The 18,821-nt window shown below is 32.4% G+C and overlaps 3 protein-coding genes across 3 annotated transcripts in view; 2 read left to right on the top strand and 1 right to left on the bottom strand.

Moving 5' to 3' along the window:
* Positions 1-8,168, top strand: part of LOC113519838 (myosin-I heavy chain) — a 108,827-nt gene extending 100,659 nt beyond the window's left edge. The window contains exons 38-39 of the mRNA XM_052900429.1: positions 4,693-4,896; positions 5,370-8,168. Of these exons, the coding sequence (XP_052756389.1) occupies positions 4,693-4,896; positions 5,370-5,522 (357 nt within the window). The 3' untranslated portion in view covers positions 5,523-8,168. The remainder of the gene's footprint in view (positions 1-4,692; positions 4,897-5,369) is intronic.
* On the bottom strand, positions 8,147-11,135 carry LOC113519761 (DNA-directed RNA polymerase II subunit RPB7). The gene is made up of 6 exons (XM_026904953.3): positions 10,979-11,135; positions 10,793-10,902; positions 9,673-9,832; positions 9,170-9,220; positions 8,763-8,900; positions 8,147-8,273 (listed from the first exon to the last, which is right to left on the bottom strand). Exons 1-6 carry the CDS (start codon positions 10,988-10,990, stop codon positions 8,223-8,225), a joined length of 522 nt encoding a protein of 173 aa, XP_026760754.1. The 5' UTR covers positions 10,991-11,135; the 3' UTR covers positions 8,147-8,222.
* Positions 11,136-12,195: 1,060 nt separating this feature from the next.
* Positions 12,196-18,647, top strand: LOC113519606 (ras-related protein Rab-8A). Its single transcript, XM_026904724.3, has 5 exons — positions 12,196-12,387; positions 12,638-12,698; positions 12,921-13,125; positions 13,429-13,569; positions 18,090-18,647. The coding sequence occupies exons 1-5, from the start codon at positions 12,264-12,266 to the stop codon at positions 18,189-18,191; spliced, it is 633 nt and encodes a 210-aa protein (XP_026760525.1). The 5' UTR covers positions 12,196-12,263; the 3' UTR covers positions 18,192-18,647.
* Positions 18,648-18,821: the final 174 nt, after the last annotated feature.

Below are 18,821 nucleotides of genomic sequence, written 5' to 3'. Positions count from 1 at the left end.
TCTTCTTAAAACCAAAGGTGGATCACCGACTTCGAGCTGTAAAGCATTGATTGGACTTGATTTCATTGCTCCAGAGATAATCCTCAAGGCCTTTGATTGAATTAAATCCAATTTCTTAAAAGCAAATGAACTTCCTGGAGCTAACAAAAAAGTTCCATAATCAATGACACTCCTTATAAGACCATTATAAGCAAGTTTTAGTGAAACGGGATGTGCTCCCCACCAAACTCCAGCAAGGCACCTAAGAATGTTGAGGTTACGCTCACATTTCGTAGAAATATAATTACAGTGGGACAGACCTGTTAATTTATTATCTAGCACGATACCTAAAAATTTAATTTCAGTCTTTATAGGAATGTATGAGTTATCATAAAGCACCTTAATTTGTTGCGGTGATCTCATTCTTGAAAACAAAACTACACTACTCTTGGTTACAGAAAGATTAAGACCATTTGCATCTAACCACGTTTTTAACAAATCTAATGAATCAGATAATTTGGCAGAAGCAGATTCTATGGACTTCGCAATAAAATATAATAAAAGATCATCAGCATATTGTAAAATTTTGACGGATTTATCAAGGAATAATTCTAGATCGTATGTGTATATGTTAAATAAGATTGGACTGAGAACAGATCCTTGTGGAAGGCCTTTCCATACTGTTCTAGATAATTTGGTATCTTCATCTAAATTCATATATATTGTTCTTTCTGATAAAATATTAATAATGAAATTAGAAAGCATTACCGGTACATTTAGAGCTTGTAATTTAGTTTTTAAAATAGAAATTATTACATTATCATAGGCAGAATTTATATCTAAAAAGGCTGAGAGGATTGACAAATTTTGTGAGAAAGCTATATGAATATCTGAAATAAGAATGCTCACATTATCTAAGGTGCTCTTACCTTTCCTAAAACCAAACTGGTTCGGGGATAGTAAGTTATTACTTTCTAAAAACCATTCTAGACGGTTTTTCACTAAATGTTCAGCTAGCTTTAGTAAGACAGAGGAAAGTGCAACAGGACGGTATGAAGATGGTTCAGAAGGTGGTTTATGAGGCTTTAGAAATGGTATAATAATCTGAGACTTCCATGAAGTAGGTATATTTCCCGAAATAATTATGGAATTAATTATATTTAAAAAGTAAATTAATGTCGCATCGCTAGCATTTTTAAAAAAGGAATACGGTATACCGTCTTCTCCCGGTGCAGAGTCTTTAATAGAAGCTAGAACACCTTTAAGTTCTACTAGAGTAAAAGGAGAGTCAAGTTCGAATAATTCGTCAGAGACGGATAGAGAAATATTGTAAAGGCATTCCGGCACATAACTAGGAGCAAGGCGATCTAAAAATTTATTCGCTAAAGTTAAATCGAGTGCAGAACGTGATGTATGATCACTAAAGGCAGATCTGAATCTTTTAATATTATTCCAAACGACTGATGAATTAACTTCTGGACAGATAGAAGAACAAAATCTTCTCCAGCCTTCTAATTTCTTTTTTTCAGTAGTTTTCGAGTAGAACGTGAAACTGCGGTGTAAATTTCAAAATTTTCTGGTGTCATGTAATTATTATAATTTTTTTCAGCCTCTTTACGATTTTTAATTGCTTCCGTACAATCTTTGTCCCACCAAAGTGGCGAGGGAATTTTCCCTGAAGCACTATTTTTAACAGGAAATAATAAATCAGCAACCTCCTTCATATTTATCATCAAGTCATTACAACATTGATGTTCATTTCCATGGTAAACAATAGGTAACTCCGATATTTTATTATCTAAATATTGTTTGTAAATATTCCAGTCTACATTTGATAAATTATATTTAAGCCGAGGACCACTCTTTCGACTTGAGGGAATGGAAATTGGAAAAGAAAGAATGAGGGGAAAGTGATCGCTTCCGAAAGTAGAGGAATGAGGATACCACGACAGTGAAGAAGCTAAATCAGAAGAACATATTGAAATGTCAGGAGCACTAAACCCTTCATTCGGTGCAGTTCTACGTGTTGGTACATCTGAGTTAATAATACATAAGTTGTAAGTGTCAATTATCGTCAGGAGTTTTCCACCATAAAAATTAGAAGTAGAACTGCCCCACGATTGGTGTTGAGCATTAAAATCGCCCATTACGAGAAAAGGTTTAGGTAAAATTGAAAATAATTGTTCTAGTTGTGAATATATTTGGCATGTAGGATCAGGAATATATAAAGTAACAAAACAGATACCATTTATAATTATAGCAGCTGCATTAATGCCGCTATATACAGGAAGCGAAAAAGAAGAAAAAGGAAGGGAGTTTTTGACCAATATGGCAACACCGCCATATCCGTCAGCTCTATCATCACGGAGACTTGTAAAGCCTGAAATCCTAAAAGGATATCCTGGCTTTAACCAAGTCTCTTGGAGAGCTATTATAAAAGGATTATATTTATTAATCAAATAAAATAAGTCTGATTTCTTGTTTGTTATGCTACGACAGTTCCACTGAATTATTAGGACTTTGTAATCCATTGTGAGAAGTTAATAATTGAGAAAATACATTGTAAATGGCATCGTTGGACGGTGGTAAAGTTGTTTGTATCATTTTCGATTGCGATAACACTTTAATAAGCATGAGAATAATATCAAAGATGGATTGATTATTGTCAATATTATTTGATGATAATGCACAACCATTAGAGGGAGCAGGAATATTATATTCCTTAACTATGGCTTCATGGGCAGAACGATCATATCCTTGTTGTGCTTTTTGAGGAGAGCGTGGTTTAAGTGTAACTGTTTTTTTATGTGATGATTGAATATGTGGTAATGATGATTTCTCTTTGAGGAAAGAAGATTGAAAATGAGATTTATTGGACGGAGATGATGATGTTAATACATCTGAATATAGTTTAGAAGTGGGAGGATGAAATTTTGATGCTTCAGCATAAGAAACACAACTGTGGGCCATTGTTTCTTTAATGGCTTTCTGACGTGCATATTCAGGACATTTCTTACTAATTGCTGAATGAGAACCATTACACAAGATACAAGAAACATTTTCCTCATCTACTTCACATTTATCACCTGTATGATTTTGCCTGCATTTATAACACCGAGGATTTGAACGACACTGCATCTTGACATGTCCGAACCTACAGCAGTTATAGCATTGGATAGTGGGGTAAATGTACAAATCTACAGTTAATGATGTGTAAAACATAAATACTCTTTTTGGTAATATTTGTCCATCAAAAGTAATAACAATGGTTTCAGTATTAATAAAACTTGGTTGTCCTTCATTAATGGTCTTTTTCTTAATTCTTCTGGTTTTTAGAATTCTCCCACAACCTATAGGTACTGATATATTTTGGATTACTTCCTCTTCTGTCCAATCTTTAGGAATACCCCTCACAATTCCCATACGGGTTACATGGAAAGAAGGTATAAATGCCTTAAAATTATGTGTTTCTAAGTGACTATTATTTAAAAATGCATTTGCATTTTCAAAATTTGAGAAAGAAAGCGATAAACGGTTTCTTCCTATTCTTTTGAGGCTACCATTCACTATATTATTTATCTTATTAGTGTGTAAAAAGCGACCAAATGCAATAGGATGTAATGTAGTGTTATCATTAGGATGTGTTTCATTTTTTTGTACATGAACGACATAAGGAGCTACATCCTCGGCATTGTACAAAGTTCTGCTTAAAGTACTGGGTGGAGAAGCAGGTTTAACAGACTCGGTATTATTTACAACTGGTATTGATACTAGAGTTTGATTCTCATCCTCAATACATTGACAATCACTATCTTTAATTTTAGATTCGAGACCTTTGGTGTGCCTCCTTCGTTTTTTATTGCAATGTTTGCAAATGCGACGTTCGCCACGTACTCGCTTACGTTTAGAACTTGCAACGCTAGAACCATCTGTGTCCATACTAGATTCACCCAATATATCAAAACTATTATTAAATGGGATAGTTATATTTGCAGACACCTGGGGGGTTGTCCCCCAGGGTCTATAGGTGGATCCATAATGTCTAATTAATATAGGTAATTTACTTACCAATATTTACAGCAACAAACACTATTACTACAAAATATACAATTATATATACAATCTAATACACAATATATAAATAAAACTAATCCTTATATAATTAAAAATAAAATTAATTTAAAGAAGATCAAAAAACACTCCCGCTTTTTTAAACGTTTCCCGCGCTTTCAACAGTTAATTCCTTTTTTAAACGTTTCCCGCGCTTTCCAAAGGGATTGTTAGCAATGGAGTTTGATAGCCCCATTGCTAGCAATAATGCCGTATTAGGTCGACCTCCGCGTGGTTCCCCCTGGAAACCATCGTGAACAATTCTTGTTGAATTTGTCACGATGGGCTTACTGACCTGTTTCATCCTCACCTATCATCCTTCACTGGTGCCCCGCCGGTGTATACCGTAAGTGCGGGTAGGGTTACCATTCCATTATTACCTATAAAACAAAATAAAAAAAAAGTACTCCTCGTGCGTTACCATTCCTGGAGACTATGGCATTTCAAACCAAAACACAGTCGTGCAAATACAGCTGCTTCCCGACAGAAATATGATGTGATTTATTATTATCAGTATACTAAGAATAGTAGTGGCAGCATGATAATTTCGAAATTGAATATCATAAATTTGGTTAGTACACGAGGAGTCGTGTTGTCGTGCAGCAATCGTTCACATCGAACTGGCCGCGCGCGCTGTGGCTAGCGGTGGACGCGCGCGGGCTGACGCTGCTGCGGCGCGGGTCGCGCGCCGCGCTGGTGTCGCACGACCACGACCAGCTGCTGGCCGTGTCGCCCGCGCCGCGCGCGCTGCTGCTCGTCACGCGCGCCGAGCGCAAGCACGCCAAGCTCGTGCTCTCCACCGACCAGGTGAGCTCCCGCGCCACCAGCACCAGCACCACCACCCACTGCACGTGGAACACGACCACACCGCCAACAGTACACATTTTGTCTCGGATATTGTACACACAAGAATATATACAACCCGTAACTTTTTAAACTGTATTAAACGTTATAGTTAGTACTAGAAATCTTAATATCTATGTTAGTTTATTTGTTATGTAATATTTTGGATATGAGTCCCATTTTGAGTATAGTCCTCCTCCATCTGATTCCATTTCTCTTTTATTTTTGCTGTATTTATCCAATTGTTTCCTGCTATTTGTTTAATGACATCGGTTCACGTTTTGGTCTGCCACATGTCTTTTTCATACTTTACACTTATAAAAGCGAAAAACTGATTCAATACATAACTAAACCTGGTTAAAATCTGCTTCTATTGTTTGCGTCTATCGAACCACTTATTGAGGCTTACTAATATAATGTTTTTCTTCCCCCAACAGGCATACCAAATAGCGACGCTCATCAAGGATTATATCGAGGCGGTACGCGGGCCAGTGTCGCCGGCGGTAGCGCCGCCCGCAGACCCGTGCGGCGCCGGCGCGGTCGCGGGAGTGGCGGGGGTTGCAGGGGGCGCGGTCTCCGCCGCCTCGTGACATCCGGCCGCATAGTGCCAGTGCTTCCACGTCAGGCAGTGAACGCGCACGTGTCGCCACGTGCCGCGCTCGCTGGTAGCATACGTAGGTTGAGAGTACGGAGTTGCCGATCATACCGGTATCTAACTCACTGAGTTGACACAATTGTACGAGAAATGTTTACGTTATACGGATGCGTAACATCCTAGTCCTCAGGTAGCGAATGAGCGTCACAGTGTATTCTTTTATCTCCATAATGTTCTTCCAATAAGCAAAAGTTACGGCTTTCCATTAGGTGCACAGTCGTTAACTTGTTTTTACTATTCCAAATAATTAATTTTGTCTTTCACTTAACTGTGCCAAAGACTAAAAACTACTTTAACTGAGATACAAACTAAAACCAAATGTATTATGTCAACAAGTGTAACCCATAATAGGTTACCAGTGAGTTAACGACTAGATAGCTCCAAATATACTTGTAGTCAGTAGGATATAATCGGCATAGGAGTTATCTAGTCCAACACGGTCCGGATTCACGTGTCGGAAGTATTTATCGTCGAATCGGTGAAGTAAATGCCGATATAAAAGATATATAAGCGATATCACATTGGCATATATGTTATTTATTGCAAAGAAAAAGAAAATTTTGCTTTATTATTTTTATAACAATTTAAATGCATATCAAAACTGTTCGCATTTACTTCAACACGCAAACAGGTCAGGTTCAAGTGGTTTGATTTTGGAGTGTAAAGTATGGACGATTTCAGTTGCCAGAAGACGGGGAAGCAAAAATAAAATTATTTATAAGCTCAGCAATTTATCCCATTATACAAAATAGATTATATTCCAGACTAAGAGCCCTTAAAATTATGTCAGTATTAATATAACTGTTAAAGTGTTGTAAGTAATAATGTTGCTGGTTAGTCTTATTCGGCGTTAAGAATGTTAATGTTGCTCGAGTTCAATAGGATTCTAATTTTAATCCCACTCCCCTCTAGTCTATGGTTAACTATTAAGAACTGGCCCTCTATACAAGTAACAAACAGATCAATTTCTGAATACGTTTATGTCATCATACATGTAAGAAAGAATATAGTATAATCATATTTGACTTGGACTTTGTTTGCCACTAGTTTAGAGAGCCTGGATTGCATCAACATTTTGATTAACAATGGTTGTAATAAAATGTAATAAAAATGTTGGTGCTAGCTAATAAACTAAGTTAATTCCAAACTAAAATTTTATGTACATACATCACATATTTATATCATGCTACAAGCACCTTGGTATTAAATATATGACGTATGCTTTAATTTTAATTAATATAATCCCTTGAATTATGACTTGTCCTAATTTCATATTCTTATGTCGCTCCTTTTGCTCAACAAAACCTTCCTATTTGTATTACATTTCGTGAACTTCCTAAAATCTTGATTTGTGCCTTGTATAAAGCTGCAATAATGATGCCAATGGTGTATACTTGTGTCATTCTAATGACGACGTACTTATAGTGACCATCAGCACATTATTTTCAGCGAGTTAATATTCAGTGAGTAATTCGTGCAAATTTATTGTGACTGCAAAATAATTACTGATTGTTTCGAATGTGTCTACGATATATCTTCTATCATTACATTATATTGCACAATGTTATGTCTCAATATTTTATAATTATATAGTATATTTGATATTGTAAACTTAGTAGTACTTATAGTAATGCTAGTGTAAAATGGCGTCCGCGTTGTCCGCTTCTTAACTGTCACGTGCGTGACAGAATGCGGCTCAAGTTCGCGTTCGCGCATAGAACAGGTATAAATGTAATATGAAATAGATCATATAACTAAATCTCAGTGTCATCTAAGAGAATGTTATTACGATGGATAATTTGTCCATATCTTTAGTTAACTCGAAATTAAATATACATACATTTTTTAAGCCCGTTTGGTGCTTAAATATTCTCTATTCGTTTAGCTTGTGTTTCTGATCTCATATTGAGTATTATTTATTTATAATAGATGCCATATTTTGTTTAATTGTTCAAGCGATATGCAATATTCATTTAGGTATTATTTATTTAGATTATGTAATGACTTTGTATATAATTGGTGAACCAAAGACTTATCAATACTTTGGATATTTTTACGTTACTATACTTTTGTATATCATTTATTATTTAATTTGTGGAAATTTGTATATACTTATATTATTCTAGTAAATAATGTAGTATATTCATTGACGTGACTCTTAATATTATAGCTGAAATGATACTTGCAAATTTGGCATTCTTCTTCTTCTTCAAATAACTCATGAATTCTTCTCAATTTTCGATACTTTATACAATGTCAATCACTCAACAAACGAATATTGATCGAGTGACTACCTCAGGCCACTTATTGTGTCGAAGTACTATACTAATAGACAATATTCTTTAGTAAATCATTTCTTATAGTTATAAGATTTAATGTATAGGTTAATTAATGTCAATCATGAATCGAAAGATTATTATGAGAACCACCCCAATATACTGCCCAAATAGACTGAAAATGTCCAAATATTTTATTCTTTTTGAAGTGCATTGTTTTTGTTACATTGTGTATGGAATTTTACCCTATTATTTGAATGCCAAATAAATGATAACAAATAAATGATAAATAAACGTGTTATTTATTTCATGTTTCCTTTTGTACACTTATATTACTTATTTTATAAATGACTTAATTATTACTGTGTTACTAATCCTAGATAGTCGTCCATCAGTGTTCCGATCGCGAACTGAAAAAAATTCAATGTATATTAAAGTATTTATCCAGTTCTCACTATACTAAATATATTTATTTATTTACACTTTATTGCACCAAGTAAAAAGAGAAATAACAAATACAGTAAATATTAATGAGAAGTGATACAAAAGGCGGCCTTGTCGCTAAGCAATCTCTTCCAGACAACCTTTGGGTAGAGGACATTGAGAAAAAGACAATAGACTAAAAATAAAAGCTTGAAAATATATACTGCTGTGTTGATGTGAGTGCAAGAATATGTAGTGTTTGTGTCTTTAGAAATATCGGGCTTGAGAGAATATTTAACAAAAAAATAACTGGTAACTGGGGTATGTGCCCTGGCACAATGTCTCGGGGGATGTAACGTAACACAAATTTTCTACACATCTTCAAAAAATTTCAAGATTATGTACCAGGGCATAGAATATTATTAATATGGTCCTATTGAATTATAAAATATTTATATGTTAATTAAAATACTTACAATTCCAGTAGCATCAACTCTCGTACCAACTATCTTCAGCCTTATGACATCCTCTTCTTGGATAACATTGTCTTCCTGTTTACTCTTATAGCATGGGGGATTTACGTTAGGGCAAAACTCCATATCTGCTGGTATTGACTGCAAATTATTTTTATACATAATGTGAGAGGAGGGATGACTTCCAAAATGAACAAGATAAAAAGGATACAAAGCAATTATTATATGAGTTTATACTTGACTCTTTCATGTGTTAAAGAAATTGGTCTATGACTAATTTGAGATTTAAATTTTATTTAAATCATCTAAATAATCATTGTATGATCCATGAGTTGTTAATGAGTGAACCACAAAGCATGCAGCTGGATAAAAGGACTAATGCTGTTGTGGATTAAAGAAACTTTACTTACATGATGTGAAATAAAACAACTTAGAGGTCCAATCTGGGCAAACATTCCAACCTAAAAACACAAATTCACTAAATAAATAGATATATAGACAGTGGACGGATAATGGCTAAAATTATGATGCGGATAAACAAAATTATTTAAATTTGAATCATATCATTTATTATTATGTATATTTACTTTTTAGACTGTCTTTTTTTTATATAAAACTCCCCCTATGTGTATGCACTTTAGACAGAAACAATAAAATGATCTAGTTCAAATAAATATCTCTACATCCATCAACATATTAATTACATATAAAAATAATAAGATATTTATGACGGCCATTTATAAAATTGGATTAAAAGGGACTCTGCTGCCCATCCCTCAACCAATAAGTTCCCTTAATCACCTCTTACAACACCCATGGGACAGATGGAGATGGCCCAATTTATATCAGGACCACATAAAATAAATAAATTAACCAAAATAATTACTTAAATGATGTATTGATAAGCACAAACCTTGTTTACTTGAGTGACAATAGCATCAAGTACTTCACCCTTGAACGGTCTGAATACTATTGCCTTATATTTGACGGGATACACTACAAACCCTTGTCCAGGTTGTATAAGTCCCGCACCAATGCTGTCTATTGTTGTTACTGCTATAACAAAGCCATATCTGCAACATAAAATATAATTATTTAAATAACTTTATTGACCAAAATGAAATATGGTACAAAAGCAGGATTCAATGCGAGTAGCTTTCTCCACCAGTCAATCTTTAGGATGAACAGTGAATCACAAACATGATACTTCATTACTGGGCTAGGTAAAGAAAATAATAGTTAATAATGTACAGGCCATACATAATAATACTAGATAAATATATTAAATATAAATAAATGAAATATAAAAAATGACGACTAGCCATTATTGTTGTAATGAGTTATTAAAAGTTAGCATGGACTTATTAAGGTTAGTACATGAATATTAAAAATCAATTTAACAACTCTCAACATTTCTCATTACTTAAAAAATTCTGTGCTATCAATCTAAAATATTAATCATACTTAATAAATATATTATTATATTTATTAAGTGGCTACTGTTACTATGTCTGTTAAAAGTTTGGATAAAGGTTGAAAATGTATTTGGAAAATTCCAATATATAATGTTTTAGTTTGTTAGCAGAATTTTTAAATAATCAATACTACCTATTTCAGCAAAGTAAACAGTGACATATGTAACATAATATTTTAGCCCATAAGGTAAGATCATTACAATATCAGACTAGATGAATAACACCTCACCCACAACTACCAATGAATGGCATAAAGATCCATAGATGATACAATGAATCTATATGAATATTAGAATTAAGCTGTCATTATTAATGTAGTAGTGCACAAATCTTCTAAAATTGTTAAAAGAAATGTATAAAAATTGTATTGCTATGTGCCAGCGAAAAACTTACAAAGCACAAATATATATTTTAACTAGCAACTGGCCCTAACTTCGCATGAGTACATTAGATCTGTAATTATTTTTGTTTTTTTTTTGTCAGGTATTGTCTTCTGCATAGAAATTTCATTTTTCATAACCTCTTATCAAGTTAAGCGAAATGTATAATAATACGTACTTGCCAGTGCATGTGCCCTCTACTTCAGTATACAATTTCTGTTTTACAGTATCGAGTAACTGCGGTCCAAAGTATCGCGGATGAAGAAGTATTTCGTGTTCTAATGATATCTGCAAATGGATTAGTATAGCGTTACTTTAATTTGCTATAATCAATTATATATATACAAGTTATAATGTAACTTACGTGGTAAAACATTATTATAGTTGAAATTTACAATTTACAACTTCATAACATTCAGTAATAAATGTAAATAATATTAAAAAAGGTGTTTACAAATTGAAGCTATTTATTTACCGCTTCAGTTGCTGTCATCAATATCACAGATTAGAGAGACTACTCAATGGTATTCTCTACTGTCAGTATAGGTTAGCTTACTGATGTCAATTCAATTGATATATGTACATTTTTTAACTTACATATAACTTCGTAAACGGTTAATATATGTTTCGTTAGAATAAATTTTTTTATGCAATTTAGAATAAACCATCTTTAAGAAATCAAAGGGAACGGGAAATATAACAGATTTAATATAGAATGTTAGTGCATATATTTGTAGTAAAAGTAATTTTTGTTTCAACAGTATATTAACATGTTGCTAAGTAACGCACAGATAAAGAAGAGCACTATTATCATTAGACAAAGATGTTTTCTTAATAACCGTTGCCTATAGACATGAGCAGTACCACGGATATAATAAAGTATACCGTTTCGCCCAAAATACCCTTCATGCATTGCCATTCCTGAGAACTCAGGTGTTAAACCGAAACATAGTCAAACAAACACAATTGCTTCAAGTAAAGTAGAAACACGAATGGGCTTGAAGTTCCCAAACAAATGACTTTTGTACAAAGTCTCCCTCTGGTAAAAATTATATATTACAATTAGCTTGCGACAACAAAACCAAAATTGATTCACTTTCGTTTTCTAATAAGCATACAAAAAATCAATCATTTTTAAAAATTTATAAATTGTTATTAATTAATAAGATTATAAGAAAAAAATACTATAACTTATATTACTAACTTAACGTATATTATTTTAATAATAGTCCTTTTATTATATAAAACATTTCAAAATATTGAATTATAATTAAAAAAAAATTTTTATAAACTAATGTTTACTTTTTTGTTAAATTCTCAGTAGGTAGTTTATAAGTTGCTACCTGTATAATAATCGCTGATCGTGGTCGTGGTGGATATAATGTTTCATTCATAACTCAAGCTCATACTCTATTTGGGACTAACCTTTTATTATAAAATAAAGCTACATATAAATAAGATTTACATTAAGGCTATTAAAGTCACGAACTACTAAAATCTAAAAAAATTATTTTATTTTTTAATCAAAAAGACTCGATCAAGACTCAAAAACGTGAGTCAATATTAGCGTACATCACTATTACAAGTGATTACTCAAAAATGCCAAATGAATGGCCTAAGGATCTTCTAATCAGATTGTTGTAAAAAAAATGGCAAAAACTTACGATTACTTATTTAAATTACTCTTAATTGGTGATTCTGGAGTGGGAAAAACATCTATATTATTTAGATTTTCAGAAGATGCTTTCAATATATCGTTTATATCCACAATTGGTAAGTGATTTCTGTCTATACCAAAGGTTATTGTCAGATATCTATTTTTTTTACATACGATTTGTCATGGAACTCTATTTTTTGTTTCATTCTTTGTGAATGTTTTTCTCATCGTGGTACATGTAAATATGGGAAAGGGCGCGGCTCGAAGATTAATGGAGCCCTTATCGAATTAGATGAACGAAGAGCTTATGACATCATACATACTAATTGTAATTAGTTGAGTTTTAACAAATAGTTGATATTACAGGTATTGACTTTAAAATTCGGACAATAGACCTCGATGGAAAAAAAGTTAAATTACAAATATGGTAAGTTTCCTGTTTGTTTTAAAGCTTAAGTCAATATTTTATTAATTGAAAAGAAAATGCTTCGAATCATTAGGTTTTACCTTGTTTATATTGGCATGAAAATATAATACAATCTTTTAAATGTTTTTAATAAGAAAAGGATTCCATATTTATGAATAATTAATACCAATAGTAAGGCGAAACATAATTTTCATTCTGCCTATTTGAAACCTTTATTTCCAGGGACACAGCAGGTCAAGAAAGGTTCCGTACAATAACAACAGCATACTACCGAGGGTCTATGGGTATCATGCTAGTGTATGATGTTACAAATGAGAAAAGTTTCGAAAATATAAAGAATTGGATAAGAAATATTGAAGAGAATGCTAGTGCTGATGTGGAGAAGATGATACTAGGGAACAAGTGTGACTTAGATGCTAAAAGACAGGTAATGCAAGACAGGCATATGCAATTTGTCTTTTATTCTAAATAGAAAAAGTATTGTTTCACAAATAATTAATAAATAATTATCATGAAATTGGTATTGCAATTCCAATAACATAATGTAATAAAAATATTTTCTCAAGTTCCTTCCTTCTTCTTTTTATAGTTGCTAAAAGTTTGTTTTTATAATAATATTTTAGTGATATTTGAAATTTATTTAGTTCACAAAAATAATTGTATGTGTGAATTTATACTATAATTTTTTTTTTTATTGTTGTCAGAAATAATAATTCAATATAATTTTTAGGTTTCAAAAGAGCGAGGTGAACAATTAGCTGTAGAGTACCAGATTAAATTTGTAGAAACATCAGCTAAAGACTCTTTAAATGTTGAGTATGCATTTTACACACTAGCAAGAGATATAAAAGCTAAAATGGAGAAGAAACAGGTAAGACTTATTTATCTCAATAAGAATTATAATGATAATTTTTTTAAATGTACTAGTATTGTAACATATACCGTTTTGTTTATTAATACAAAATTTTGTGATATCTGTATAGTAAATTTATATAATAATAAAATAATGTTTAGCCTAATATTTAAAAAAGAATGTAGATAAATATATACAATTATTCTTTATTTTTATAATTAATATATATTGAAATATAAATAATTAATTTAAGTAATTATCGAAAGTTTTTAATGCCTATAAGATTAAAAATAGAAAAAATAAAATAACATTAAACAAAAACAGTGTTTTCCCAAAAATGAACTTATTATCTATAGTTATGACTATAGAAAATAAATATTGCTTTCACTAGTTTTAAAGATTAAATTATTATTTGTGAATGAGTTAGGTACAATTTAATTCAAGGTCTTATTCATGAATGTGAGTTATTTGTTGCTCTGTGATCAATCTGGCGTGTGGTCAGCCTTCTAAATGATCTATAAATGTACATACAATCTATGCTGCAATTTTGTTCAATGTGACCAGGATTTATTGATTGCCCTAAATAAAAAGAAATATATGTTCCATTCCAAATTAGGGTCAAGTAGGTAACAAGTTCACTGTCACAATATTGGCAAGTACGAGGTTTGTCCGGAAAGTACGTATAAAAGTTTTTTAAAAATTTTATTTTACAATTATTCAGGTAAATCAATTTTATCCCCTTCAAAGTACTCCCCCTGTGACATAATGCACTTGTGCCAACGCCGTTTCCACTGTGAGAAGGCTCCTTGAAAGTCCTCTGGTTGTAAGTTTCTCAGCTGCCCCGTCGTAGCTTTTTTTATCTCATTTATGTCCCCCAAATGCCGCCCCCGAAGTACCAATTTGGTTTTTGGGAACAAGAAGAAGTCACACGGGGCCAAATCCGGCGAATAGGGGGTGTTCGGTCACCGTAATGGAATTTTTACTCAAAAACTCACGGACAACAAGAGAGGTGTGGGCAGGGGCATTGTCGTGGTGAAGAATCCAACGCCCCTCTCGCGCCAATTCTGGACGAACTCGTGCCACACGAGCTTTGAGGCGTCTGAGCACATCGACGTAGAATTTTCCATCAACTGTCTGGCCTGGAGGGACGAATTCTTGATGGACAATCCCCCGAACATCGAAAAAAACAATCAACATTGTCTTGACATTTGAGCGGGATTTTCTTGATTTTTTTGTTCGTGGTTCCCCGGATGTCTTATCGAATTAGATCGGCAAAAATTTCACGGCCATTCTTGCCGAGTTTCGAGAGAAACTTGATTACGACGCGCTGCTCTTCAACGGAAGCGGGCTCCATGCCGACGGGGTTTCGTTAAGAGGTAACTTCACAGATGGCGTGACAAGCCAGTTCGCACCGCACGGCGGTCAGACCAGAACTGAAGCATTGTTAGGGACATAAGGAAGGGGTCCTGCGCTTACCTGGCCTCCCCACTCCTCTTTCTCGCATTCCAGAACACTTTTATACGAACTTTCCGGACAGACCTCGTATATGTAGATAGAAGTATACGTTTATAAAAATATTTGTATATATTTAATTAATATTATTTTAAATAATTATTATTATTTCCTTTTATGTATATCTTATAATATGGATTTAGAAATTCCAATGCCAACTTCTCATTATTACTTTTTAATTTGCCTTATACCTTCTAAATATTATGCCACCTTTACTAATAAATGTGATAACGAGTTTGCTTGTTTGTTTGTTATCTTACAGTGCCTTAAGGGTTCAACCAATCACTATGAAACTTAGCATACATATAATATATGGAATAAAGAAAACTATAGACTACTTTTTATCCAAGTTAATATACATATCCCAGTCATGCGAAAGTCATGAAGCCGTAGATAAAAGCTAGTATACATATATTTTTAACAGCCAAAGACTCCTCCTTTCTTAAATGTATGTATGTATGTATATGTATCTTAACAACTGGACGGATTTCGGAAAAAATTGTATAATAAAATAAATATCTATATTATATCTAAATTGTTAAGCTCTCGTCACTGCCACACTCATTCCCTTTAAAAATATTTATATGTTATTTATATTTAACTAATCAAACTTTATCTTGTTCCATGACTCTCATAAAAATAGAAGGTAAATAATTGTGTGTTTATTTTGTTAACGTTGTTTGTCTAAAATGCAGCTATTTTTTTAATGTCCCTTGAAATGTGTATGGTTAGTACAGATGTCACTTCAAGGTGTTTGTGCATATATATTGCTTTATGAGAATAGCAGTTACTTACTAGAAATCTCATTGATATACAAAAAAAAAACCAAGATGCACAATCTCATACACTTAAAACTGTTCTAAATTGTTAATAAATCATAACACATGGCATGATTCAAGCCAAATACTTACCATAAATAAGAAATCAGTTTACATGTTACATTTTCTAAAATTTATATGAATGTTTCAGTATATTTAACTAAAAACAACAAAGTATTATTAGAAGTTAATACAAAATTTAGTTAAATGCACTCTAATTTCACTGTTGTTTCTAGAGTCTCTGATTGTGTATCTAGGATTTTATATATATCAATGGGAAATCTGCTAAAATTAACATGAAGAACTACAGTTTAATACACCTAGCAACATTTGTTTTCTATAAATATACACTTGTTGCTATAGATTAACATTTCCAGGGTCCTGACATATGACTCATTAAAGCCATCTAATTGTAGTGTCCATTGAATTAATTAGATTTCACTTTATTGCTATTAGAAGTTGATTAAAACACTATTAGTAAATTGCATGTTTTTATAAATAGAGGCTTTCTTAAAATGAATTTGTATGTTATCGTTTTGATTTTTAATGTGTAGCTTGATTGATTTTCTTTTTATTTCCTTAATATCTAAATTAAAAATCTTGAATTAACCCATCATATTGCATATATAAATAAACATTTTACATTTATTATAACACATGAATTATTAATAAGAAATAATTATTCAAAATAATAATTATCATTATTATTAAAATAAATAAAAATTATGAAGTTCATCAGAACAGAATGCACTTTATGTTTCTTTATACAACTTAGAATGGCAAACAACCTAACGGCCTACTTGATGAAAAGTGGTAACCATCATCTGTAGATATAAACAGCACCATGGACATAACAGAGTACACTGTGTCGCTCATGACACTGCCTCATGCATTGTCATTCCTAAGATTGAGGTGTTATGCCTACCTATGTACCCTGTAATTTTATTGTAATTTATATGGCATGTAAAATAGTACAATCATTACTTTGCTTATATTTTAGGGGACAGTCCTCTTTTTTTGTTCTTGTATTTAGTCATTAAACGAAAGGAAGTAACACTCAGATAGGAAACATTATGAGCAATGCATTCCATATTTATAAAATAATAGTGATTTAATACACATGGTTTATCTCCATTTAACATGTTCAGTGTTATTGTTTTTGCCTACATTTTTCAAATACCTAATTGTAAACAGTTAAATGAGAATAGACAGCATGTTAGAAAACTCTAAATTGCTTAAATTTATTTGCGTGTTATAAAAATTCTCCGTCATCCTTCATGTGTGGATAGATTATGTAACATGTAAATTTATTAGTTTGGTTGTTTACTTTTAGATGTTATTATTAGATAAGTACATATACTCTAACCACATTTTCCATATTTCGTATTTCCTTGCCACGTGCCATACAAAGTATGAGTAATACAAGAATTACAGAATTATAGAGGAAATATTATAATTTGTCACTAAATTTAGAATTTACGTCAGTAAATTTACACAGCTACATATAAAGTATAAATCATCACCAAAGCCTAACTGCGGTTGCCAACCCGCCTGCCAAACATGGCAACTACTAGCAAAACCTTCAAACTATCAAAAACTTCATTGGGAAGGCCTATGTTTAGCAGTGAGAGTTTATGGCTGTGGAATTGATGGATATGATGATGACTATATAAATTAAAAATAGAATAAGTGAATTTGAAATCCAGTGATGTTTAACTACCTATATAGAACGTAAAGCAGGAATTGAAAAATTTTTACACTATGCATACGGTTTCGTATTTTAAATATTAGATAGTTAGGAAAGGTAAAAAAATAGTTCCATATTTAAATGTATTTTAATGGAGAAAGTTATTGAATTCTATGTATTCTACCAAATTTTTATTTATTCTAATTTTTGTTGAGAGTTGGGGTGACTTTATCAGTCTCAATAAGTCAATTTGTCAGGGACTTATTTGCCCACAAATGCTTAGACCAAATTCCAAATTGTTATAAACATCCATTCTGTATATTGGCATATATATATATAAAGATAGTAAATTCTAATTTTTGTAGTCTCCATAAAAGAGACATTAACAATGGAATGTAAACTCATTTAATGAAACGATATCTTTTAATCTCCTTTCGAAAAGTCTATATTTTATAAAGATTGAATGGATCTCTAAATAGAATACTTGGAATCAAACTTTACACAATTTATTTACGATACAGGAGGCGAGTAACCCGCCGGCACGGAGTGGTGCCCATCAGATCAAGCCTAACGACCCGATGCGCAAGCCCACGTCCTGGCTGTCACGCTGCAGCCTGCTCTGACGGCGCCCCGCTGCCGCCCCGTGCCGGCCCTGGCCGTACACCCCGCCCCGCGATACCGCACTCGCTATTCTCTAAAGTGGACAGTTACATACCCACCTCGACTATATTTTTCGATCTATATTTTATAACTGGTGCGTAAATTCCGCGCGGGGAGCAGACTTGCTTTTTGTATTTTTATATCCGCGACTTTACCTAATAATTTCGTCTTTTAGTTAAAGATAAACAGTATTCGTCATAAATTACTTGTACATTGTTTCATTTTAAAATGACAATTATTTTGTAGAATAAAAATATTCCTCGGTGTTCCAGTTTTTTTAAGTAATGGTTTCAAAGGATATTATTTCTATAGATTATTTAGCTGTACTTTTTCAGTTCTATTTTAATTAAGATTATTGATTTATATATTTTAATGTAATATATTCTATTTAATTTGAATAAACAATGCTTTTATACATACATTTTAGTTTAATATACTTACTATATTTGTCTATCTACACACACCAAGAGTCCCATAATATACTACGTATAGTATTTGAAACTAAGCCATGTTTGATGCAAAATTTATAATGATATTATGTTTTCAAATGTCCTATCTTAGAGACCATGAAATTAGAACTACATTTATTAGTT

This window comes from Galleria mellonella, unplaced genomic scaffold, assembly GCF_026898425.1.
Source record: "Galleria mellonella isolate WM207_F2 unplaced genomic scaffold, CSIRO_AGI_GalMel_v1 utg65, whole genome shotgun sequence".
Classification (NCBI taxonomy): Eukaryota; Metazoa; Arthropoda; class Insecta; order Lepidoptera; family Pyralidae; genus Galleria; species Galleria mellonella.
Note: the sequence above shows the minus strand (reverse complement) of the source record. Positions and strands in the feature narration are given on the sequence as shown.